The 27677-nt window shown below is 39.6% G+C and overlaps 1 protein-coding gene across 2 annotated transcripts; it reads right to left on the bottom strand.

Moving 5' to 3' along the window:
* Positions 1–234: 234 nt before the first annotated feature.
* Positions 235–8841, bottom strand: LOC144073407 (B-cell receptor CD22). 2 transcript variants are annotated; one of them, XM_077599183.1, is made up of 9 exons: positions 8504–8841; positions 7845–7994; positions 6414–6545; positions 5343–5424; positions 4187–4235; positions 3453–3539; positions 3248–3381; positions 2834–2985; positions 235–1041 (listed from the first exon to the last, which is right to left on the bottom strand). In XM_077599183.1, the coding sequence occupies exons 1-8, from the start codon at positions 8604–8606 to the stop codon at positions 2883–2885; spliced, it is 840 nt and encodes a 279-aa protein (XP_077455309.1). In that variant the 5' UTR covers positions 8607–8841; the 3' UTR covers positions 235–1041; positions 2834–2882. The 2 variants fall into 2 exon arrangements, with proteins under 2 accessions (XP_077455309.1, XP_077455310.1); XM_077599184.1 differs by having other exon boundaries at positions 235–1666.
* Positions 8842–27677: the final 18836 nt, after the last annotated feature.

Genomic DNA, 27677 nt, shown 5'->3' on the forward strand with positions numbered 1-27677 from the left:
CTTCATGAAATTTTTTTACATTGTAGATTGAAACTGTTTTCATGAATTTAAAACAGACTGTAATTTTTGTTAAAATTAAAAACAACTTTTCAATGACCACTAAATATCCACCCTTTTAGTTTTAGGCATTGATATGGTTTAGTAATTATAATTTTATTCATGAATTTTCATTAACATTGTAGTAATTCATCTCATCTGAATCGCTTGGTCCTCATTAGGGTCGTGGGGGGTGCTGGAGCCTATCCCAGCTGACTCCGGGCCGGAGGCGGGGCACACCTCGAATCGGTGGCCAGCTAATCGCAGGGCACAAGGAGACGGACAACCATTCACGGTCACACTCATACTTAGGCGCAATTTAGAGTGTCCAATCAGCCTACCATACATGTTTTTGGAGTGTGGGAGGAAACCAGAATACCCAGAGGAAACCCACGCAGGCCCGGGGAGAACATGCAAACTCCACACAGGTGGACGCGACCTGGAGTTGAACCCAGGACCCCACAGCTGTGAGGCCGACGCGCTAACCACTCGAGCCACCACCACCCCGCCTTAGATTGTAACTGTATTCATAAATTCAAAAGACTGCAATTTTTGTTTAAATAAAAAAGGCATTTTTTCAATGACCAAAAATAGTCTCTTAGCCTTTAATGAGTTAAAGGTCTTAAGTGTAAAAAAAAAAGAAGTCACTTGCACTATAAAGGAATCAAGGTGTTGAGGCCCAATTTATAAATAGCTCTTCACTGTAGTGACCACTGTTTCTGAAAGTTTACTTTGAGCAAATCGGAACTTCATCTCATTCTGGTATTTATGCGCAACAGTTGTCAGATCAGCCGTCTCCAGATGCTTGGATTGGTTGGTGTGGCCCTGTGGAGTGGCCTCTCAGGTCCCAAAATTTTAATACCACGGTGAATAAGGAAAAGTTACAAAACATAAATTATCTCGAGGAACTTATCAGCAAAGCAGTTAAAAGCAAAACTCCAGCTGAGTAAGTATGGGTTCTTCAGTAGTGGAGGACACACAGCGGGCCAATGCAGCAGTAATAAACTAAAATAGAAAAAACATATATTTTTACAATAGATTTAAAGAGGCATCGCTTAAAACAAAGCAGTAGCGATTGCTGGGAAATTAACTTGTCATCTATTTACATGAAGTGTTCAAGTGTAAAAAGCGGAAACAGGCTTAATGTTATAGGTTTTTTTGTTTTTGTTTTAAATTTATCATTAGTTTATCTGGATTTTAAATCTGGTCCAGGACAAACCGAAATTGCCTTTCTTTCATAAGCATACGTGGACATACGAAATTGATTGATTGATTTTTTTTGCCAGCACAAAAGTTTGCACGTAGTATTTTGTGATTTGGCAGTTCACACATGGTGGAGTTCTTCGAGTTTTGTGTAAACATACTTTATGAGCTCCTGGATAATGAAATCGATAATCATCTGTTCTGTTGTTGACTGTTGTACTGACTTTTACAGAGAATTTTAATGAGAAAACTTCTGATTGGGAAAAATCAATGTGCAATGGTTAGAGTGCTCACTAAATAACCTCCCTTTATGGGATGGATATGGTTTAAATTATTGTTTTTCTAAAATTATTTTTTTGATTGTTTGAAATCAATGTTCAATGTTCTTGAAAATAAGGCCCAAGATAGTTGATCCACCAAGGAAAGACTGTTGGGAAAAGAGCAGGACAACATCAGACACCACACTTTCAAATAACAGAACGTAAACATATTGATTGTAATGATTGTGTTTTATCAAATTACATATAGAAATCATACTAAATAAAAATGTATTGTTGCTAATGAAGAGGTACAGTAAGAGGTATAGAATTTAGGGAATGGGATGTGCTTGTTGCAATAAAAAAAACATCCTTAATTTGAAGATTAGGTATAGCTGTGAACTGTGAACAAGAACCATCCAGCCATTAACCTTAAACCACATGTGTCAACGTGCAGCCCGGGGGCCAAATCTGGCCCGCCGCATCATTTTGTGTGGCCCGGGAAAGTAAATCATGAGTGCTGACTTTCTGTTTTAGGATCAAATTAAAATGAAGAGTATAGATGTATATTAAATGTCCTGATTTCCCCCTTTTAAATCAATAATTGTAATTTTTTAATATTTTTTTTTCTGTTTTTAGTTTAGTTAATATATATTAAAAAAGCTAAAATAAACATTGTTTTAGATCTATAAAAACCTGAATATTCAGGGCTTTTAATCCAGTTCTTTTAATCCATTTATTAAAAAAATCTAAATATTATATCTAAAATGGTCTGGCCCACGTGAAATCAAGTTGACATTAAAGCGGCCCGCGAACCAACCCGAGTCTGACACCCTTGCCTTAAACCAAACCATAGCATTGACAATTGTAACTTCTAAAAATGGCAAATGCTGTTTTGAAGACCTGCAGAAATCTTCCGGTGCCTCTCTATCTGTTTGGATATGTTTTGTCTGAACTCCTAAAAAAAAATTCAACTTTTAAAAATGTTATTTTCTTTTTTTTAACCAAAACTTGGCACTCTTAAATGAAAAGGACCTGTGTTTCAAAAACCACTCATTGGCACACAAATTCACAGAAACCTTCTCAGAGTCACTATATACTAACTTTCAATTTGCATTTGACCCAATCATAACAGTTATTTTTTTTCTTTCATTGAACTCATTCAGGTACACTACTGTGTGTGTTTATTGGGAAATGTAGTTTACAATGAAAATGAGCTCCAGGCATTTGACCTTCTCAAATGTTTGGCATTCATCTGTGAGCCAATTAGATGTGTAAGTGAACCACGTCTGTGGTCATGAGTGTCACCAAAATTGAATTCAACTCAATGCACTTACCTACTGTAAAATGTACAGCATGTTACACCCTACGAGCCCTCCCAGGTCACTAGAGATGATGGCGGGGCAGCAGACTGTAAACAATTTTGTTGCACTCCTTTGGTTTCCTATCGCCTCCAAATGGCTGATTTTGGGCCTGTAGCTTCTCCGCCCTGCGTCAACATCAGCAACAAACGTATATGAGCTCATGAGCACATCTGAATCACATCATCAGTATTAGCACATGAAGAATCTTTCCTTTTCAACAACACGGAATGAAGAAAAGTGCGAACAATGAGATGATGACGCTACAATATAAACCTGCAGTTCCACTGTCAACACTCAGCACTTCAAATGCCAAATTAATGATAAATACAGAGTGCGAAAATACAAGCATAACCGTAGCATAACAAACGAAGCCATTAAATCAATTACCTTGTTGACTTTGAGTAATGGACTGTGATGTACTTGGAGTCAGGGCTGTATTTTTCAGCTCTTGTGATTGGAGGAGCATCTTTAAGTGGAACAATGGCAGGGTGCGAGCTGTCACTCAAATCTTCAGGTTCTTCCTGCACAAAAGAGGATGTCTTCTAATGGTTGTTGCCTTATGCAACCTTTTACGATACTTTGATGTACTCACTGGTATGTCAGACATTAAGGACTCTCTCACTGGCACCACTGGGTGGTTCATCTCGTAGAACAAGGTCTCAGCTGTAACTGAGGGTCGCTAACACGCACACGCACATACACACACACACACACACACACACACACACACACGCACGCACGCACGCACACACACACACACACACACGCACACACGCACGCACGCACACACACACACACACACACACACCATCGCATTTCATCTCATTTTCTGAACTGCCTTATCCTCATTAGGGTCGCGGGGGTGCTGGAGCCTATCTCAGCTGACTCCGGGCCAGAGGCAGGGGACACCCTGAATCGGTGGCCAGCAGGGCACAAGGAGACGGACAACCATGCACACTCACATCCATACTTCCATCCATACAATTTAGAGTGTCCAATCAGCCTACCATGCATGTTTTTGGAGTGTGGGAGGATACCAGAGTACCTGGAGGAAACCCACGCAGGCCCGGGGAGAACATGCAAACTCCACACAGGTGGACGCGACCTGGATTTGAACCCAGGAACCCAGAGCTGTGAGGCCGACGCGCTAATCACTCGCTCGCTCCACCAGGCCGCACAAACACACACCAAAATTACAATAATAAGTCTATTAAAGTTGCAATGAGACACTATTTGAAAGCAAAGCGACATGAGATTGTCAAAATGTGTTTGGATTAATAATTTACCTTATATTGAAATAAAAAGAACAACAGCGAGAAAACATACCTTGGTTGTTGCCTCGACTGGTTCCATGTCAACGGTGTGCATGTTCTTACTGTGAGCAATGAACAAACATCACATCTATAAATAAATGAATATATAAAATGCCAGTTTTGCATTATTATTCTTCAGTAACTAAGTACAAACTTGTCTTTAGATTGCAACCTACAGCAAGCTGATATGCAACAGCGGCTTAGAACTCAAGTTTAATTTATAAATTGTGATCACACCATCAAGTTTAGAGTTGTGGTCAAAGGTATACATACTTGTGAAAAACATAATGTCATGGCTCTCTTGAGTTTCCAGTTATTTCTACAACTCAGATTTTTCTCTGATAGAGTGATTGGAACAGATACTTCTTTGTCACAAAAAACATTCATGAAGTTTGGTTCTTTTATGACTTTATTATGGGTGAATAGAAAAAAGTGATCAAATCTGCTGGGTCAAAAATATACATACAGCAGCGCTAATATTTGGTAAGATGTCCCTTGGCCATTTTCACTTCAATTAGGCGCTTTTGGTAGCCATCCACAAGCTTCTGGCAAGCTTCTGGTTGAATCTTTGACCATTCCTCTTGACAGAATTGGTGCAGTTCAGTTAAATTTGATGGCTTTCTGACATGGACTAGTTTCTTCAGCATTGTCCACAAGTTCTCAATGGGGTTTAAGTCAGGACTTTGGGAAGGCCATTCAAAAACCTTCATTCTATCCTGATTTAGCCATTCCATTACCACTTTTGAGGTGTGTTTGGGCTCATTGTCCTGTTGGAACACCCAACTGCGCCCCACAGCATAATACTTGACGGTAGGCATAGTGTACTTGGGGTTAAAGGCCTAACCTTTTCTCCTCCAAACATATTGCTGGGCATTATGAAAAATCAGAGTTGTATAAATAACTGGAAACTCAAGAGAGCCATGACATTATGTTCTTCACATGTGTATGTAAACTTTTGACCACAACTGTATTTATATTTAACTCCTATCTTAATCTTGTTTCCACAATTGAATTGAATGCTTCCCCACAAAAAAAACAACTCAAGTGTTTTCACTGTGTTTTTATCAGGAAGCAAATGGGCACTTGGGTTTGAGCTAGTATAACTGCCACATCCTGGCGGGCTCCCTTTGAAAGCGAATCACAATTTTTAGTTAGGCTTTCAATGTTACCTAATCATAATGGCCACTGTCAAAGTGATGAGTCCAGCAGACACGCCCACTGCGGATGCCAAGGCAATAACCTTTAGTCGCCCTGGTGATGGCAGAGAAGAAAGGAGAAAATAATTGGTATAGACATAGTTGAGCAGACATAAAAATAGAGTAAGACAGAGTTTAGAGATATGGAAAAAGAGCTGTGCATCATTTTGCCAGTGTCTAGACTCGTGTCTTGTGTTTCCAGTTACGATTTCCAACGCCAGCTTCCCTTCTTCAGCTGTCTAGCCTCAAATAGTCATTTTCCACAACACCTCATCTCCTCTTCCTCCGCCCTCATAAGTATGAAGGATTTACATGACTCACCATGACTCATAGAAACAGATGCAACACAGTCAATAGAGGACTTGGAAGGGTTCCCTGCACTTATCCTCTCAAATGCCATGAAATTAATTATTACGTATTCAACTTCGAGTGTATACTGGAGTAAAGATCAGCAACCTTGTTGGTGAGACTCTTTGTTTCCCATCCAAAAGTGTAAGTAAAATGTGACACAGGGCAGAAATGAAGTATACTAGAATGGATTCCAGGCTGTACGTACTTGAGTGTGACTCACACCTTCTCTAAATTCTGCCGCAACAATTTGTGTCTCACTGTTTGCTAAAGTTAACAGCATGGAGCTTCCTTTCTTTCCATGCTGCTGTCAAAAACAAGCCTTCATATTTAGAGTAAATTCTGTTTAGATTTTCCTGTAATGCACTGCACGAAGGTTTATAGGTGAATTTATACATCATGTTTAATGTATAACAAATGAAGCAAATAAACCATTAGTAGAACAAATGAGATGTAATTACTTGCCATTTTGTTCCCAGAAATTAGTCATAATTCCAATGGGAAAATGAACGGACAAAGTTTGCTGTAATGGTCCTGGACAGAGAGCAGGACAACTTGTAGAAAGTTAAATTGGGGTTAAATTTAAAGGAGGAATCTTTATAGCCATCCCATAAATATTTGTAATGCTACTGCCTATTTTTCCTATGTTCAATTCACCATGCAGCCAATTTAGGGCATGTTGTAATGTTTGTGTACCTCTAACGTGGACTGTGAGGACAGGAGAGCTGTGGACTCCGATGGGATTTCGAGCCTCACAGTAGTACTGACCACTTTCTCCAGGCCCGACCTCTGAGAATGTGAACACAGGTCCAGTCCGGCTGCCCCACGCTGCATCAGAGAGGAGAGAGAGTGTAAACAAATGAGTAGTGCCTCGATACGTTTAGCTTGTTTTTTAGTTGATCTTGTTAGAGATCTCTTCCAATTTAGTGGAGGTGTAGTGTATGTCTTTGTATGTCTGGTTTTGTCTAATGGGCTGAGATTTGTCCACTTTGAATGAAAAAAATGAGTGAACAGTTCTTTCAATATTTTTGACAACATTTTGAGGAGACCGGGGGGGGGGGGGGGGGGTACCAGCTTTGTCCAGGCGGAATTTAAATGGGGAATTCCTGGGGAGCTCGGAGGACTGTGTCTGGTAAATCTGTACGCCGAGGAGGGGGAAGATTCCTATCTAATTGGACTCGTTGGTGGGTTTTACACTAATTGGTCTTGGTGGAACCCTTGCCCCCTGCTATTTCAGAAGGTCGTTAGCAGCACGCTCTGAATTGAATCAGCTCCCCAATTTGGTTTATTGAAGGCTCTACTAGGGTTGTGCGTTCAGATGGGGAGCTGCATCGCAAGCTGGATGCAACAAGTGATCAAGTTACTGGGATCAACCGTAAGCTGGACACGGTGCTCGAGCTCCTTCGTTGGAGGGATGCCAACTAGACAGGGATGGGGCAGTCTGGTCTGAGAGAGGCCAGAAAAGGCACAAAATTCAGTGGACTGTGATATAAAACATTACGGCCAAAAACCCTAACTATAATCCCTTATCTTTGGACTTGGCGAAATCTCCTATGAGTGAATGCCCCAGCTCGGAACCCACCCTCCTCCTTCTCACACTGAACTGAACTCTGGACTGAATGAACTCTGAACTATGACTGAACACTGCGAAGGGTCCATCCGTGATCCATCACCCCACCCTCCCACCACCGGCACAAGGATACGACTACCTTCATCTCTTGAGACAGCTCCCTTTGTCCAACACTGTCCATTCCCTATATCAGACCTGTGCAATCCGCTCCTTGAGGGCCGCTGTGGGTGCAGGTTTTTGTTCCAACCGATCCAACACAGACAGTTTAATTAATTAGTTTTCTGCTGAAACAAGAAGCACCTAACTGCAGTCCAATGATTGTACTTCTAAGATACCAGATTGGTGGAAATGTTTGCTCTTATAGGTTGGAACGAAAACCTGCACCCAAATGTGGCCCTTTGTGCAATAAGTTTGGCCTGTATCTCTCCAATCTAGTATGTGATGTTATAACTGCTCGGTTGTGCTGTACTTGGAAGGCATTTTGTGCTACTCGTACAATGACAATAAAGCTATAAATTCCAATTCCACTTCAGAAAAGTAATAATAATTCGACTAACATTGCACTGTTGCTCCATTGTGTGTTAAACGATGCCAAGTGAAGTTGTCCACAGCTGGGTTAGCTTGACTGCTGCAGGTCAGAGTCAAAGGCCGGCCGGCATCCACCACACTGGAAGGGCGAGCCATTACTGACGTGTTTTTGGGAGGGTCTGCATGAATGAAAACATAATAACTTAGACTTATTTGTAGCTCTTTTGGGTTGAAACTGACAAACCATGTCTCATTTTTTATTCTGAAAACGCAGATTGTTTTAATTTTATGTATGGGTTAATTAAAAAAAAAATAAGATTAAGATTCCTAAAGAATAGTAGATAGCTCAATTTTTTTCATGGTTTCACTTTTTGTACTCTAGACATACATATGCTTTTGTGATCACAGTATAAGATAAAGTACATTTGACCAATAAAGCAAGTGGATTACAAAAAAAAAGACATACAAATCAGGTTTTCATGCTAAATAGTGGACTAAACCTTGCCAGCGGAGGGTAAAACGAGGCTGTTGGACAGCGAGAAACAGAAAGTTTGACTAGAAAGTGGCTGAAGAGGGGAGGCAGATGCACAATCTGACAAGTGACACGCCATTCCTGGGGTCATCTCTGATTGATGGCCCCTTGGTTAACCAGTATGGTCTTAATCAAACACACACAAACACGACTTACACAACACGATGAGAGCGACGGTATGAGAACTTTGGTGTCCTAATCGGTTCCATGCCGTGCAGTAGTACTGACCAGCGTGGTGAGCACGCACTGATGGGAACATCAAGTTCTTGACGCTTCCTTTATCTAACACCTGGTCTCCTAGGATGCGATACCAAGTATACCTAAATGCGGATGAGAATGATCATGATGATAAAACGGATTCATAGGATTGAGCAATAAATAATGTACTCATTAGTACAGCCATTGTTAAACTGCTTAGGTAATATATTTGAAAAATGCCAATTCAAATACAGCGTATTTCAATGAAAAAAAAAAAGAACAACCACAATAACCAAATGAAAGACACAACCAAAGACGGAGCAGACGGCAGTGACACAAAGTGGATTTTGTGGATAATGATCATTTTCAAGGAAATACCACCTGTTGGGAGGAGGGTGGGAACTGCTGACACAGCTGAGGTTCACATAGGTACCTTCTCGGATGTCACCAGGCGGTGTTATCAGTACACGGGTGTTTTTTGGGGGGACTAAAAAGGAACAAAGAACACTCTGTGACTTAAACAGCCTAAAGTACCTTCCATATGTGACATTCTTTACTGATACTGTTGATATTAGAAAACCCTCTCAAGTTCTCTTGAGATGTTCAAAAAGCAGGTCCACATAAATATATTAGGCCCTTAATCAAAATAATTCCTAAAAAAATACCTAAATATTTTCGCCCTATTAAGTGGCAAATAAGAGAAAAAGCAACTAATTGACTCCTTTTCAGAATAAGACACTCACCAAAAATATGAGGAATAAATGAGAGGTCTATGTTAACAAGCATATTTTTGTCCTTGTGTGGATTTGTAAAAATTCTCTTATTTTAATTTTGGTTTTTTAACTACAATTCAAAATGCACAGTGTGGCTCCATCTCATGAATGGATGCGCGGCTATTTTTTTGGGTTTCAGGATTGGCTCATTAGAACTGGGAATTTTGCGAGTGCAACAGAAACATCATCAACAACAAAAAACCCTGAGATTTTTGTGAACCTACTATATCAATTTACTAAAATAAATGTTAAAATTAGTTTTCCCATTCTTCCGAGTTGTTTGGACATATTATTCTAATAATTACCATTGAGTCTAACTCTCTTACTTTTTAACAAAGAGTAAAGAAAAAAAAGTACATGTCACGTTGAGAAGAAGTGGTTTGGAGCGTTCGGTTCCAAGGGAGTTTCGCGCCACACAGAAGTACTCTCCTCTATCAGTGTATTTGAGGCGGGAAAGGTGGAGTTGAGGCCCATAACTGTCTGGGATGCTCCCAGTCTCCATGTCTACGAGGAGGAAACACCCAAATGTTACACATCATACATCTCCTACTGTATCAAAAATATTTATTCTTTCATTTTCTGAACGACTTTATCCTTACAAGGGTTGCGGGGGGTACTGGAGCCTATCCCAGCTGACTTCGGCACGAGGAGACAAACAACCATTCATACTCACGCTCATACCTAGGGGCAATTTAAAGTGTTCACCCAGCTTACCATGCATGCTTTGGAATGTGGGAGGAAACCAAAGTACCTGGAAAAAAACCCACGCAGGCCCAGGAAGAACATGCAAACTCCATACAGGTGGAGTGACCTGGATTTCAACGCAGGACCCAGAATTCAAATTCCGACGCGCTAACCACTCATCCGCTTGGCTGCCCATTATCAAAATATACATTCATTCATTTTCTGAACTGCTTCACCTCACAATGGTCGTGAGGGGTGCTGGAGCCTACCCCAGCCAAATATTGGCACCAGGTGGGGGACACCCTGAATGGGTGGCCAGCCAACCACAGGGCACAGGGAGACGAACAACCATTCACGCACAAACTCATACCGATGGGCAATTTAGAGGCCGGTGCTCTAACCACTCGACCACAGGTGGGTAAGACACTATAACAACCTTATTTTAAAAGGCATTTTAAACATTTTGGTTGCTGTTTAAACGAAAATACTATGGGAGCAGTTCTCATTATGATGCGATCATGTCCTTCACAATTGCATCATTTGTCTATGCAGTACCTTTAAACCAGGCAAAGCTCTCTACTGGAGGGGCTGCTTCACTACTGCACAACAGAGTGACCGACGCACCTTCTGTCACTTCCCCTGAAGGTGAAACTTGGATGGATGTAGAATGAGGAACATCTGATTGGGAAGGTGACAAATAATACATCAGCACAATGTCATGTGTTTTTAAAAAACTGTGGCTGTCATGAATATGGTATATAATAGATTTGAGTGAAGATAAGCCTCCTCTCAGCATCCATGTTAAACTTCTTCATACAAGAAGACCACATACAGGGGCACTTGCTAACACAAAAAGAGAGTTGATGTGGTGTAACTTTCGTCTGCAAGTACTTACAGCCAAGAGTCAACGAGAGGGGCGGGGATTGTACATTCTGTGGTGGAATTGGTCGACAGATATATGCGCCAATGTGCACTCTGTCAAAGCGTTTGATAGTCATCCATTTCTCATAGGAACCCAGGTTTCGACCATTCCTGTGTTAAAATTATTCATCCATTCATTTTCCCAACCGGGTCTCTAGTATTGTTGCTTTGGATAAATGAAAACTTGATGAACATGTTGCACTTTTGCACCCACTCACCTGTACAATGCAAGGCTCCTTCCTGGTGCAGCACATCCTGTGGCCTGGCAGCCTACAAACACAGTCTCCCCAAAGCCAAACATGTTGGCTGGCCTGGTTGGATGCATCTGGACCTGGAGGTCTGACAAATGCACACATTTGCACAAAACCAAAGTCAAGGCTTGTGTGAATGCCTGGCAAGAAAAGTGCTGCTTGGACAGACGTCTTGAATTTCACCCGTAGTATCTGTCACAACTGATTCAGCAGTTTTAGTTGGCAAAAGAACAACCTGTTACGTCAAGAGTGATGGTGTCTGGAGAGGTCCATCGTCCCAGTGGTTGGTCTGTCTCAAATCTGAAGTGGTACTGGCCTGCGTCACTCAGCTTGACAGCCCGAATTTGGACAGAACAGCTGGAGAAGCTGCCGCCGATGTAGCTGCAATCAGAAGAGAATGTGAAAAGTAATCATAGGCTTAAGGTTATGAGATTGTCTCAAAACTATGCAGAATATGGACACAAGTATTGGCATTCAAACCCCACTTGAAGGGAAAATGTAAGAAATTATGACTGATCTGAGGATGAGGGTCAAATTCATCTCATGCTTTTTAACTGGGCTCCAAAACCTTCTCTGACTCATAATTACAATATTAGTAATACAGGACAGTTTTTTTTGCATCTGCTGTCCAATGTGTTACCGTGTGCGACCACGATAAGACAGGCTGATTTGGTTTTGGTCTGTGTGATGGGTGAACTCCCGACGACCACTTGCTGATACACGAAACCACATGACTTCCTTTACTGTGTGACCTGGAAAGATGATGAAAAAAATATCACGTAAAATTAACATATCTAAATTAATCTAATATTATACAATAATAGTATAGTATCTAGAGATGCAGGAGGAAGGCATACATTGTGATGAAGAGTGATTATAAAGACTTTAAAATGCATCCACTGGCCATAACATTTTTGTTCCACTTGTACAACATCATGATATTCAATAGGAGAGCTGCTACCGTAATTAGTTACAAAAGTGTGTTAGCTCACATTTCAATGCAATGAAGTTGTAAATGCATGCAAATATAGCCACACTAATGAACACATGGAAATATATTAAATTAGCATATTTTCTGCACTATAAGGCGCACCTTCAACAAATGGCCTATCTTAAAATGTGTTTCACGTATAAGGCGCACGGGGTACAAGACGCAGTAGTAGTGGTGGTAGGTGGTGGTGGTGGTAGTAGTAGTACTAGATTATGTTATGCGTCGACTAGATGGAGCCATAGTGGAATGGGTTAGAAGTTGTGTTTATACATCAACTAAATAAAGCTGTGCTAAAGGGAATTTAATACAATGATTAACCAATATTCATCCACATACTATCAGGCACATTGCATTATAAGGCGCACTGTCAGCTTTTGAGAACATTATTTTAGTTGTGCCTTATAGTACCCAATATACAGCAATATTGCCATCATTGTAACTAAAAAACAATCTTAATCATCTTTGCAATATTCATGCACCTATTGCTCTTGGGATCATTAAATTGACCATAGTGACATAGCACCAGCTTGGTCGTGGAGCGTATTATGCTTGTACCATGAGCATGAAAACAAATGCAGGGAACAGGGGCGGGGCCAGAGCACAGCTGACCAAATTTACTCCACCGGAACAACAACAATTGGCAAACTCTCTTGTAGGGGCACATGATGCTTACATTAGACCACATGTATTTCGTGAAAAATTTAACATTTAAGTGTATCTTATTTGGACATTTGATTCTATTAAAATGTTTTATATAAATACATCGTCTACCAAATGCACTTTTCTTTTGATGTGGGATTGCACTTTTTTTTCGGTATTTATTGGGTGCAAAAAAACTGATTTTTGAAGTATGCATGGGTGGGGGCTCCAGGGATTTTTTTCCTTGTAGCCCCAAGAGACGCTAGAATCCACTAGCTGAGATACCTGATGGATAGTCATAACGGCAAGGCAGTGTGACAGTAGTTCCTGCCCACACACAGATCTCTCTTCGAGAAAACGACACGCTCCACCCGCTTTGGCCCCCTGCAGAACAATCATACAGTTTGTTAACATCCACGTGTAGTTCTAAGAACTAACAGCACAATGCACAAGGCCACCAAAAGATCTATTCAGTCTAATCCAACGAGTTCAGCTCCAACTATATAAAATGGTTGTTTGTGTAAAATGGTGAACATAAATGTTTATAGACATGCATTAACCAGAATATAGATTATTCCTCTGATACGCCAGAAGAAAAATGATGAATATCTGCTGTATTGTCTCTTCTTGTCTGCTTTACGGGTGATAATATAACTATGGACACATAGTTTATTGACAGGAAAAATGCTCTTTGGTAGGTTTTCTTTGGAATATATACTCCAAGACAAAATGGAGTATTCCATTCCAAAACACACAGGCAAAAATATGTGTCTTTGGAGAATTAAGTGTCAAACAACATCAAATCAAATAGGAGCATTGAGAATGATAGTGACATTCTGTGCTGCTTGCAGCCAACAAGGGCGACTAGCTTGCACAAAAAGACAATCAATACTTATAAATAACCTGAGTGTAAAGGCAAGGGCACATGATTGGAGGATCTTATTAATTTTGAATGTCAGACTCTTGATTAATATGCTGTTTAAATGTGATCATAAATCGTACAAGGCCATATTTTATACCTTTTATTATGAGATACGTACTTTTCATTAAAAGACATGGAACAGCATTTCTGTTCATTTAAATGACCTCTTTTGTTGTATTCCCTGACATTATGCTAAAATAATGTAAATACACTATTATTTTTAGTAGTTTGTTTTAAATGATAAAATATCTTTATTGGATGTAATCACCTACCTGGTAAAGTTGTAATGAATGTGCAGAGAAGTAATGCACCTGCCAACATCTCTGCGGACCCTGGAAAGTCACAGGAGATGAAAACAGTGAAGCAGCAGAAAACAAAGTCATAGACTGCATCATGTCATATGACAAGAAAAAAAAGCTCACCCCCCCTAAAGCAAAGTATCTTCATTCAGAATGCTTCAGTTCAACAGAGATAGGGTTATTTCCAGAGCAATGAAAGTTGCTGGGTGATCAGAATAATTGAAGGAAGGCGGAGGAGAGGAGAAAAGGAGGGATCAGAGAGAGTAGGGAAGGTGAAGAGATGACCCTATTTGTGGGTGTCAACTAAGTTACTGTCCCAGAATTAATCTTTTGTGTGTTTTGATTTTATTTTTACTGCATGTAAAGTGCACTAGTTTTGGTTGCTTTTTATGTGTTAATTAAAAGAAATAACATTAAAATTGTTTCTTTTTCTTTTTAAGACAAAAACAACTTTGAATAGGATCTGTCATAAAATGGCTTCCTTCTCTTTGCACACTTTCACTTTTTGTCTGCAACTTTATATGCCGTATGTCCTGGACTTCAAGTCACACTACTTTTCATAGTTTAGCCATCGAGTAATACTCAAGTATTAGTATATATATATATATATATATATATATATATATATATATATATATATATATATATATATATATATATATATATATATATATATATATATATATATATATATACGTATATATACATATATTTATATATATATATATATATGTATATGTAGTAGATGTATATATACGTATATATACATATATATACATACATACATATATATATATATACATACATATATATGTGTATATATATATATATATATATATATATATATATATATATATATATATATATATACATACACACACATAATCACTGGAAAAGATCTTTTGCAAATATGACAGAGTCGCTCTTTGTTTTATAAGTCCTGTATACAATTTGTGTTAGGAATGCAAAGCCAACTTTCTGAGTCGACGTGTCAAAGCTTTTCTTGCGTTTTTAACCCCCTTGACTGTTAAGGAAGCCTTGAGTGTAAAGAAAGGATTAAGTTTTCAATCTGCATGGGTTGATTTTCTTGGCGCTGCACGGCAGGCTATTAACTTTGACATATTATCAGCTTTTATTCACTTTAACGCATCCACAGAGTAACATTAGTATTGAGCCGAAGTGGTGGTTCTGGCCATCTGATAGAGACACAAATCAAAAGTTCACTCTACATTAAGTGCTGTTTTGTTGCTTTTCCAATCATCTCCAGAGGGAAGAATCCAATATTTTACATAATAAATTTGAAATAAAGCTCAACATGCAGATATTTAGTTTAAATTCTCAAGACTCCTGAGAGAAAACTCACACAAGGGTTGTGCAAAGTGATTTCCATCTTAGTCAGATACAATAGTAGTGATATGTATAGAATAAGATTTATTTTAACAATAGGATCTAATGTAGTTAAAATATCTTTTAAAAATTGAATCAGCTATAAACCTTTCTACAGCACAATTGATCATCTACTGATGGATGCTGGGGCGGCCCGGTAGAGCGGGTGTTCAGCGCGTCGGCCTCACAGCCTTGGGGGCCTGGGTTCAAGTTCAGGTTGGTCCACCTGTGTGGAGTTTGCATGTTCTTCCCGGGCCTGCGTGGGTTTCCTCCGGGTACTCTGGTTTCCTCCCACACTCCAAAAACATGCATGGTAGGCTGATTGGACATTCTAAATTGCCCCTAGGTATGCATATGAGTGTGCAGGGTTGTCCGTCTCCTTGTGCCCTGCGATCGGCTGGCCACTGATTCAGGGTGTCCCCTGCCTCTGGCCCGGAGACAGCTGGGATTGCCCCCCCCCCCCCCCCCCCCCCGCAATCCTAATGAAGATAAAGCGGTTCAGAAAATGAGATGAGATGATAGAGGCTGATGTAGCTCCTCTTAGTTTTACTTTTCCATTATAGTCCGCCCCGAAAATCCCAATCTAATGAATCTCTGAAAAATAAGAATAAAATTGACCTTTACACATCTGCGGGGGTTGCTGGAGCCTATCCCAGGTGACATCAGGTAGGGGACATCCTAAAGCAGTGGCCAGCCAATCGGAGGCCACAAGGAGGCAGGCAACCACTCACGGTCACACACATACCCAGGGGCAATTTAGAGTGTTCAACCAGCCAAGCATGCATGTTTTTGGGATGCGGGGGGAAAGCAGAGTCCCCAAAGAAAATCCACGTAACCTGGGGAGAACATGCAAACTCCGTACAGGGCGAGCCCTTGACCTCAGGACTGTGAGGCTCACACACTAACCACTGGCACACCAGGCCGCCTGACCCTATGCATGAAATACTCTACATCCCCTACTAACTGAATTAATTTAAAAAAAAGTCAGGAGAGAAATCCATCTCTAACAGACTTGAGGAGGTGGAAGACCTTTCAGTCAACCGTGTCCGCTTAGCCTGATGAGTCTCAATGAGTTTAACATCCAGCTCTGGCAGATTATGGCCAATAGATGTCATTTTAGCATCATGATAGGCCCCCATCATTCCACCATTAACCCATAAAGTGAATAGTCTGGCATTCAAGTCATCCAAACCAAAAAAGAGAAGCTGGGATGAATGTTATTTAGAAGTTATATTGTGATCAACATCTGGAAATGGAAGCCCTCTTTTTGATGTGTTCACAATACCATATTAGTGTTCTAATGAGGGTGATGGTATCAAATAAAAAGCCTATTCATTCTCCATTAGTATCCTAAAATTGTTGTACTTAATAAATGACATCTGCATTGTGTTTAGTGAGGGAAGCTGAGTTTGACTTTGAAATGTTAGCCTAATAAGGAACAGGAATTTGTTGGTAGAATATGAGGTTATATGTACAATATATTCATATTTACAGATTGCATGGGTGGGTTATGGTTTGGGGCTTAAAATGGGTCGCAGACAGGCACTCGTTTCGTGACTCTCCACGTGACAGAAAAAGAAAAAGATTTACTTAGTATTCTAAATTAAAATTAAAATTTTAAAAGCAATTAAAATAAAGGACTGAACATTCTGAGAACTGACTACATTCGCCCTCCTCAGAATACAGCATGGGTTGCATATAATCGGAAGAGTGGAGGGCTTTGAGCTTAACCTGTAACCACAGAATGACTTCAAAAGGAACGCAACACGCTAATAGGTCAAAGTCTGATGTAATCTTAATCAAAAGCAGACCTTGCTAAATGAATGAAGAGAAACAGATGGATGGAGCTCGATTAAGTGTCAGTGACCACAAACAGAGAGGAAAGAGTGAATCTGGGGAGGAGGAAAAAAAGAGATGATGAGGTTAAGGTTGAAAAAGAGGAAAGGAGGCAAAGTAAAATAGTAGTCACTAGCGTCTATAGAGTGATAATATACCAAGAGTAGAGTGGTAATGGAACCTTGAGGTTTTTTTTTGTTTTGTCTAGAGGACGTGTCAAAGTGGCGGCCCGGGGGCCAAATCTGGCCCGCTGCATCATTTTGTGTGGCCCGGGAAAGTAAATGATGAGTGCCGACTTTCTGTTTTAGGATCAAATTAAAATGAAGAGTATAGATGTATATTAAATTTCCTGATTTTCCCCCTTTTAAATCAATAATTGTAAATTTTTAATCATTTTTTTCTGTTTTTAGTTCAAAAATCATTTTGTAAAATCTAAAAATATATTTTAAAAAGCTAAAATAAACATTGTTTTAGGTCTATACAAACGGAATATTCAGGGCTGTTGATCCAGTTCTTTTAGTCCATTTATAAAAAAAAAAATCTAAATATTATATCTAAAATGGTCCGGCCCACATGAAATCGTGTTGACGTTAACGCGGCCCGCGAACCAACCCGAGTCTGACACCCCTGGTCTAGAGTGTTGGTGTGTGAGGGGAGAACTTGTGACTTCAAAATAAAGATCTAAATTCGGCCTCTCTGAAAAACTGATCAAAACAATTCCTTTTTTGGGCAAAAAGTATCTTGTTTTTAAAGTGTTGTATTTATCAGACGAACAAGCAAAATGATAAAAGAAATACAAACGTGTGGGAGGAGAGAAACAAGATGAATAATGGACAAATTTATGACAGCGTAACCAACCTTTATGGAGGGGAAGGTATCCATCCCCTCACCACAGATGAAGTGTGACCGTCTGGTGGTCAGTGTGGACTTGAATTTTTTTCCACTGTTGCAAAACACTTCCTGCCTGCACTTTTTATGTAATGTGACCACTCGCAGTTCCTCCCGTGACATTCTTTTTGTTTGGAAATATATATTATTTGGGTGTTATTCCAATGCCTACAGATTAGACCCTTAAGCGCCCCAGGCTCACTGGCGTTGGAAATAGTCCACACAAGCAAATAATGCCTGTCCAACATGTGTTAGTCTTCATGCTGAGTGGCTCTCTCCATGGGGGAAATCTGGGCAAGAATGATGAGGATCAGGGCTAAAATCATTTCTGACAAGGTGATATGTTGTTTTTGTGCTGCTTTTTAGGCTCTCGACACGATGATTTGATGAGTGGGACTTTGGCCAAGAAAATCATTGCAGAACGTTGGGACTCAAACTGAGAACAAAAAGTAAGCCAAGAGCTTCCTCATTTTGAGTGAAACCTTTATATCTTATCAATAATATGCTTAGACACCGCAATTAAACAATAAATGAGCCAATGCAAACTCTTTTGTGGCACAGTTTTAAGTGCATCAAGAAATAGGGCTATGAAATTATTCGAATCCCATTCACAAACTCTGCTGCTTAGTTTTCAGTTACGCGTCTGCCAGAGACCTGCTTGTGGCTGCTGTGGTGTTCTATGCTGAATGAGTCATGTCTGCTGGTTATTATGGGAGCATTTGGCTGCCCCCTCCCCACCCACTTCCATTACCCCTTCTAGTGGCAACAGGCAAAATTACACATCCCCCACACACCCTCTGACTTGTGTCCAACAATCCTGACTAAACTCAAGTTCCAATTTAACAAGCCCAGATGAGTACAGTTCACACGATAGGTTGATTTTGTAAGCATATCCTCTGTTAATGGAAGTCAAACTGGTCTGAAGTAAAGATGATATACACACACTCCTTACACAAACCTTACTTTTCGGTCACATCGGTCATTTGCCCATAATTTCCACGATAAATTTTGATCAATGCTGATTTGGAAAATAACATTTTACACAAAATATAATTGTCAGTTATTGCAAGGAAAAAAATCATTCTTTGGCACATGGAACACATTTCTCATTTACAGAATGATATGGGGATGTTGACTCTCCCCGATTGACCACTCGGCAAAGAGACTGACACTTCCGATCCGATTCAGAAGTGTCCACACGAAGACAAGTGGTGTAAATTACCAATTTTATGACCATACGAAATCAATTATTTGAATAACGTTTCGATTATTTTTTTTATCTTACAAAAGTATGTAATCATTCAGTTTTGATTGAGGTCAAGGACCTTCGATCACTTTAGTTTGATGTTATGTTTAACACAATCAGTTACTTTTACTACAGTTACCTCCAAAATCATCTCAAACCATAAGCACTAACAGCTGATTTTCTACCTTCTGCTGTAAGTATTAGTCTCTGCATTAAATGCTATTGGCCTTTTCCTTTTTCTGGTCACTCTGAGACTTGAGAGTTTATTGATGTACAGATGGTGTTATGGGAAGCACATACAATAGGGCCTTGCTGGCACTGAAAGTCCTCCGTTGATAATGACGCGGTTCATTTTTTATCACAAAGCTACATTATCATTGACAATTACCACATGTTTACATTAACACCAGTTACATCAGGGGTGTCAGACTCGGGTTGGTTCGCGGGCCGCGTTAACGTTAACTTGATCTCATGTGGGCCGGACCATATTAGATATAATATTTAGATTTTTTATTATAGATGGATTAAAAGAACTGGATTAAAAGCCCTGAATATTCAGTTTTTTATAGATCTAAAACAATGTTTATTTTAGCTTTTTTTATTATATATTTTTAGATTTTCCAAAATGATTTTTGAACTAAAAACACAGAAAAAATTCATTAAAAAATTACAATTATTGATTTAAAAGGGGGAAAATCAGGAAATTTAATATAAATCTATACTCTTCATTTTAATTTGATCCTAAAACAGAAAGTCGGCACTCATGATTTACTTTCCCGGGCCACACAAAATGATGCGGCGGGCCAGATTTGGCCCCTGGGCCGCCACTTTGACATTGAAATAAAATATAAACCTCTTTGTCATTTAATGTCTTATTTTGTTTCCTTCTTGGCAAGTGACTTAGACTATTTTTTTTTGCTTGAGTCACAATGCATGTTTGTTTTCCCTCAAGAACAAACGGCTAATACATGGAAACCTCCATTATCACAGTATATTTGCAAACAGTTGGATGAAAAAACTAAGCAGTTGGCTGAGTACAAACTGTGTTTTGCACCTTTAAAAATGGTCCACATTTGCTTCTTTAGCAATTCTACCAATGCTCTGCATATTCGCCACATCGCTGGCATTCAGGGTCGAGTTCTTTACACTAGAGTGGATCCTTCCAGTCACAAGGGGCTACTTTCCTGACATCCAGGATATGGTGGTAAATGTATGAAATACTTTCCTGCTTTGACAGTGGAGAGTTGGATTCATTCCTACTGCCTTGCTGAGATTTGTGTCGTTTGGTTTCCCCAGTTCTTAGCCAAATATGGCCCACTCATCTGATGCAGCACACAAACAAATCTGAGTAGATTGAGAGTTAGAGATTTTTGGGCATCTTTTTAGTAAAAAAACCCATCAGGAATCATAACACTAGTGATATCTTCCTATCTGATCTGCCTTCTGTACAAAAATATACCAGGCCGTAAGGAAACATCAATTGGATTTGGATTATAGGTACAGACTTTGTCAGTAATTTGATTACAAATGGAAAGAACTCAGATGATTTGGTTTGACTACCAGATGTGAACACAGTCAGGTGACTTCACTATTCTCACGAGATCACTGTTGTCCGCTTGAAAGATGGTCTAACCAGGTGGAGATGCCTAATTAGCCAAATTAGGATGAACTCAATGATTCATATGTCGATGCTTGCAGGGGTCTTGGAAGACAGTGAAATTTCTCAAGTTTCACAGGAAAGATGGTCATTTAAGGGTTTTTTGGGGGAACTTGTTGGGCCAGTCTGTCTGGGGAAGGAATAAACAAAAGTTGACTTTCCATCATGAGTCTGACACGTGTGTCGATGATCATTCCCTGCAGTTGTCGCTCAGGTCTAAGGTTTTGCAGATGTAAAAAACGCATGTATTGCCCTGAAGGTAACCTTGTGTGTGTGTGCGTGCATCTGTGTGTGGTCTGGTCTCATCATTTAATTATCAGAAATTAGATCTGTGGTGGACGTACTGAACAAACTACATCTGAATGTGTTTGTGTGTCTGGAGGTGTTCCTAGTGAAGTTAGTGGATGTGAAGCTGCCCATCATTCCACCTGGAATCTGCTTCACAGGAAGTCTAGGATCCAGTTGCAGAAGGAGGAGTTAGGTCCTAGCTTCCTCAGCTTTAGAACATGCTTGGCAGAAACTCTGATATTAAATGCTGAGCTGAAGTCAATAAACATCACTCTCACATCGAGTAGGTGTTAGCCAAGTCCAGGTGGGAGAGGGCGATGTGCGGCGATGTGTGGAAACTCGAGACACACTTTGTCTCCATGTGCATGGGTTTGAGTTGCATTTCATCGGATTCTTACAACTTCTTACTGCAGTGCTACACTCATTTAACTGTCAGGGAGCAGCCTCTTTGGAGTGGTTTCAAAATCGCTGCCAAATCATCACATGACAGGAAGATCAGGAGAACTTGCCAGCACACCTTGTTCTGCTCTACTGTCCACCTACTCCCAGCTGGTCTAAATCTTCAAGTGTGCAGTGGCACAAATTATTTACAGAAAGCCAAGCGCCCCACTACCTGTCCCCCACTCTATTTCTTGTGTTTTCAAATAGAAGTAAAAACCATTTCCTGATCGAGACCAGGAGAGGCCATGTGTGTCCTCTGTGTGTGCGCAAGTGTGTGGGAGTCTGTGTGTTTTGAGTGCCTGTGATGGTTTTACCATGTGTGGAGTCCCTCAATGGGACTGAATAAAGTCGGATATGAAGGAACCTGTCAGGTCTGGGCTACTGTCGGAAACCCCATTACGTCCTCCTCCACGTCCCCCTTTTCCTCTTCATTTGAACATCTAACTTCAAAAGAGTCTGACCATTGATGTATATTGCTTTTACCTGTTCTTTACCACCCTCAACAGGGTCACAGGCAAGCGAAAATTCCGCCTGACTTTGGGCGACAAAGAGGCTACACCTTCACCTAACGGGCAGTCAATTTTTGACATTGATTTTTACATCGGATGTTCAGTTCACAAGGTGTTTATGATTTTGTCAAAAAAAGTCGGGACATACTCCCGTTTCACTGTCATAGTCTAAGAACATCATACACCTGGTGTCACCTGTATGAATATCCTCATCGATAGATTCTCTTTCTTTCTTTGTAATGGACTGCAAACAGTTAAAATTGAATCCTCCATAGAGTGAAACACTATCCAGGCCTGTGATTACAACTGTCCTATAGATATTATACAATCAGGTACACCCTGGAAATAAATGCACAAAAGCAATATGAACCCCATCATAAATTCATGTTAAGCGTTTCTCATTTGCGGCATTTGGGATATAAAGAACAGCGTGGTTAAGACGATACATTTTAACAATTTGAAATTGGATGATTCTCTTACCTTTTATTTCCTTGGCTTGTAACTTGATGACGACCACCAAAATGAGTCTCAGGGTACACTGGTTGAGTTGAAGGCCGTAACTCAAGGCCAAGCGTATCACTCTGGCTGTAAATATATAATTTACACATTTTCCATAGAGGACTCTGTCAGTCAGGGGTCCACCAGCCCGCAGCCCACGGCGAGGCTTTGTAATATCTGGCAATGAACTGTAGAGAAAGAAGAAAGTAGAAACTTTTTCCCCCCAAAAAATTCATTTAGATGGAACACCTCCTCTAAAAATTACTTGCTTTTATGCTCAATTAGAGCCAAAGGCACCCAAAGTGATGGAAAATTAAAGCTGTGTGCTTAGTGACTTTGACAAAGATGACAAATGTTTTTCCACTCAGGTTTTGTGGCACCCAAGTTTAGGTGACTCGCTCATATGAGGCTTCCACTACTGATTCATTTTAACATTTAACAACGGTATACATATACGTACATTATACATTGGGGTGATTCGGACTTTACTTTCAAATTGGAATTGCGTGGATATGTTTTATATATAATTATGGATATGTTATACATATATTATTATGATTCATTCACTTATCCCTTTTCCCCTTAACCTCACCATATATATATATATATATATATATATATATATATATAAATATATATATATATATATATATATATATATATATATATATATAAATAAATAAAAATATAAATATATTTATACATAAAAAAATATATATATATATAAATAAATATAAATATATATATATATAAACTGTCATGTTAATAATAGCAACTAGTACAGCAATAATATCCGATGAAAAATAAAATGTGATCATCACATTTGATTTATGATATTTACAACATTTATATGGAAATGATTGACCTGAACATCATATTGATGTGATATTGTCTTTTATCAAAATATATTTTTTTAAGCGTATTTGACGATGGACGTCCGTATTAGGTCAAATCAAATGAACACATTCTTGAACTGATTTCCACACCGCATCAGTGCTCCTTTTGGAGAAACTAGAGCTATGAACTCTGCAATAGTTTTCCAAAGGTTTACAATTATGGTTAAATGTGTTCCCAGTAGCGATGACTCAGCTAAAAGGTAATAGTTCTTGTAATATGAAAAAATATATCTTCAAAGATGATGCAATTTTATGACTACAAACTCTAAATATCTAAATATATAGTTTGGGGTGGCTGAGAGGCAGCATTTACATTTGGAGTGCGTTCACTGAGTCGCCACCCTTGCTTTCACGTTGTCCACATGGAACAACTCAATGTTGGACTTTCCTGCAATCCCAAGCCCAATTCTAACCTTAACCCAAACCCTGTAATTAGTATTTCTGGAGGAAAAACAGTCCACACAAGTCATTTTCTGGTAATTGACTGCAAGTAGAGTTTAAATGGTCACAGACACATGTACAAACACATACACGTATTCATATACACACGTAGCGCACCCATAAACGCACAGTCAGTGGCGGTACAGCTGCGGTGTGTGTGATAATGAGACAATCCTTGGAGGGGCTCATCTGGAGTGTGTTATATCATCTCCCTGGAAACAGTCCACAACCCCAAAATTGGTGAGTTTGGTCCTAGTCAGCTGCAGCATGATGTCATCCAATATAATTCCTACAATCAAGAGGGGATACCTAATGACACATGAGTGTGCTGCAAATAGTGGTTTGCTCGGAAGAAAAAAAGAGCGGGTTGTTTGTGGTTGTGTTTGCTTTGCCTGTTTGTTTCTTTGTTCTATTCTATTTGACTCAAAAGCACAATATTTTCTTAAAGGTTAGATTTATTCTATGACATTGATAACAGGACATTATAAAATGCTTAGCTCTTTCACGCAGTAGAAATATTGTATCCACACAATAAAACACAATCCGTTCAAAAACACTTGGAATTACAAAGGGTGGAAATGGCAAAAGTATAGAATCTCTATATAATTCTAACATTTAAACAATCAATTGAATAATTAGTGTCAATAATGACAATAAAAGCATTCAATTCAATTCAAAATTATGTATTTTTAAATTATCAACAATGTTCTAATGTGAAGGTACCTCTCGTGCCAATTTTAAACATCTTTCACTGGAAATGTTAAATGTTCACTACTGTTGATTCATTGATATATTCATTTTCTGAACTGCTTATCCTGACAAGAGGCATGGGGGGCACCAGGCCAGGCATCACCACCTTTACGCCCTGAATCAGTGGCCAGCCAATCGCAGGGCACAAAGAGATGGACAACCATTCACGCTCACGCTCATACCTGCATGTTTGGGGGATGTGGCGGGAAACAAGAGTACCTGGAAAAAACCCACGCAAGCCCAGAGAGATCATGCAAACTCCACACAGTATGGACCGACCTGGGATCAAACCTTCGACCCCAAAACTGTGAGGCTGGCGGTTGCCGGGCCGACACTACTCTTGAGGTACTCTATAAATTTGTATGAAAAATTGGTTTCAGACAAATGTTTCAGCCAGGGTGCACCCCACTTTCTGCCAAAAATCAGCTGCAATTGGCTACAGCAAACCAGTTAGTCTTAGAATGTCCATTGCTTTCTGAATTACAGAAGGTAATCTAAATGATTATGACATCTAATCAACAAAAAGCACTATGCCTGTGCTGCTTTGCTAGCCCATATAACACAAACATTTGTCTGAATGTGGCTTTCAGTACATTTTGCACCTTGGCGAGCACATCACGACAAGCAGCAGATAAAGGATGAATAAAACACTAACATGTACAACAACGAAAAGCAGGAATGATCATACTGTTAGAGCTTATCAATGTGTGAATGTGTGTTTATTTACTTTGTTGGGACAGATCTCTTCACAAAGATACAAAAAGCAACATACACTCAGTTAATGCTTAATTCTGGCTCAACTGAGGTCATATGAGGTATGTTGGGTCTCTCATGTGCTGAACTCGGAAGTTTTGGCGTCATCATTTACCACAGAATTTCGGTCCAGGTCTGAACTACACAGTTCTGCTGTATCTTTATCTCAAATTGTCTTTTTCGGCTGTACATCAACAAGACGGTTGATTTGTAGGATTCAAAGCCAGAGATGTTATTTTTTTGCGACAACCAGTAATTTCTTCTCTCTGAGAGGATATGGAGCTGTATAACTGTGAGTGTGACCGTGTCACTCTCGCCTCAAAAGGGCCTCAGATCGGTCAGGTCTGGTCTGTTTCCTCGGCGATAGCTTTATTAAAGACTGGATTACTGTGTTTTTCTCTATGTGCTTATGTGTATGCACACACCCGAGTATGTGTGTGTGTGTGGTTTACTAGCCGGCTGCGGTGGTTCTCAAGGGACAGCCTTCTCCAGCTGCCGCTTTACAAGAGTGTAACATCAAACGCACACACAATGGTTTGACTTTGCCCTCACCTCTTACTCTCACACACACTCTATGGTGCCCTCGCTTTCTCTTTCTTAGCCTTAGTTGAGGATTAAATATGCTGTCATGAAATAACTATTTTCCCATTAAATGTATTGCACACACAAAGGGTGAGTGTGATTTTCCAGAGTTAGTTGGTTATCATCAGGTGGAGCTCCATAGATGATGACCACTGGTGACCTCACTTTACAATGCAGAACTCCCATCAGGCCACATTAGTACAAAGAATGAAATGTCTCAATTTAAACTCTTTTTTTTCTAGTTCTGGGACAGTTTTGCCTTGGAAATTTAGATTTTGAATACCAAAGGTAATAATGAGTGTTTTGGAACCCGTTATAGGTTCATTTTTAATGTCCTTATGAACATAAAATGTGTTTCTAATGGATTCCTTAAACATTGAAGCAACTCTTTCAAACCAGCAATCAAACCTACCTGTTATTTTCTGTGAGTTGAATTGGTCGCAACTGGTTGAACTTTAACTCTAAGTCTTCATTAGGACAGCACAGAGAGGTTAAATATATTCAACAAGAGACAACAAAAACAGACTTTCTTAGCTTTCTCCCATGATTTATCTTTAGGCATTTAGGCTTTAAGCGCTGAATTTGTGTTTACAGGTTGAAATGTTCAATCAGAAAAGCGTAACTCACATATCACTCTGCACTTTTCACTGTAAAGCCTAAAATGTCTGCACAACTTAAAATTGGTTCCACACAAGGACCATGATTGCCAGTTAGTTAACACTGCTTTTCAATAAACCAAATATGGTTTCTTTCCACAAAACAAGTTATCAGGATAATACAATGTGAAAACCCCTTATTTTTATAAGTCACTTATTGCTACAAAGGATCAACAACAAACTTCTAATAAATGTTGTCATATCTAGTTCTTTGGAAAATGCCTGTACCACTTCTGTCATTCTCTTTATGGTTCAGTAATGTGAACTGCTTGGCATTTAAAGCAGGCAGCGATTACACCATGGAATTTTCTGAAGACAGAAAAGTCTTCTAGTGCCCCAAAATTTTGGAAAACATTCCAATCATGTCATAACTTTATCAGGACTGATTCTACAAATAATATTTGATTTTTATGGTGAAGAAACAACGTAAGGGGACAATTAGAAACACACCCCCGGAACAAACTTCCCATTTCCAGTGACGTGAGGGACTGGAAACTACTGGCCTACCGCCTGTATGAGCACAAGTGGGTACAAAAATGTGTCGCTGTTAAATGGAGAGGGTGGGAGATGAAAAACAGAAAGCAACAAAGAGACTTTAAGAGAAGAGTCATAGTGAGAGGCTCAGGTGGAGGAAAAAAAACATATCACCTTAAAATGACTTATATTTTGATCGACTCAAAGCACTCTTCTGTTAGGTTGTCCCGTGTGGTTATTGGCTAACATCTTATACTGGAATCAAGAGTGCAGCATTGATGTCATTGATAAATATAGTTAGAAAAAACTACTTGATTTGATATCAGCTTCATTTGCTTTCATTTGGCTAAA

This window comes from Stigmatopora argus, chromosome 4 (assembly GCF_051989625.1).
Source record: "Stigmatopora argus isolate UIUO_Sarg chromosome 4, RoL_Sarg_1.0, whole genome shotgun sequence".
In the NCBI taxonomy this organism is placed as follows: domain Eukaryota; kingdom Metazoa; phylum Chordata; class Actinopteri; order Syngnathiformes; family Syngnathidae; genus Stigmatopora; species Stigmatopora argus.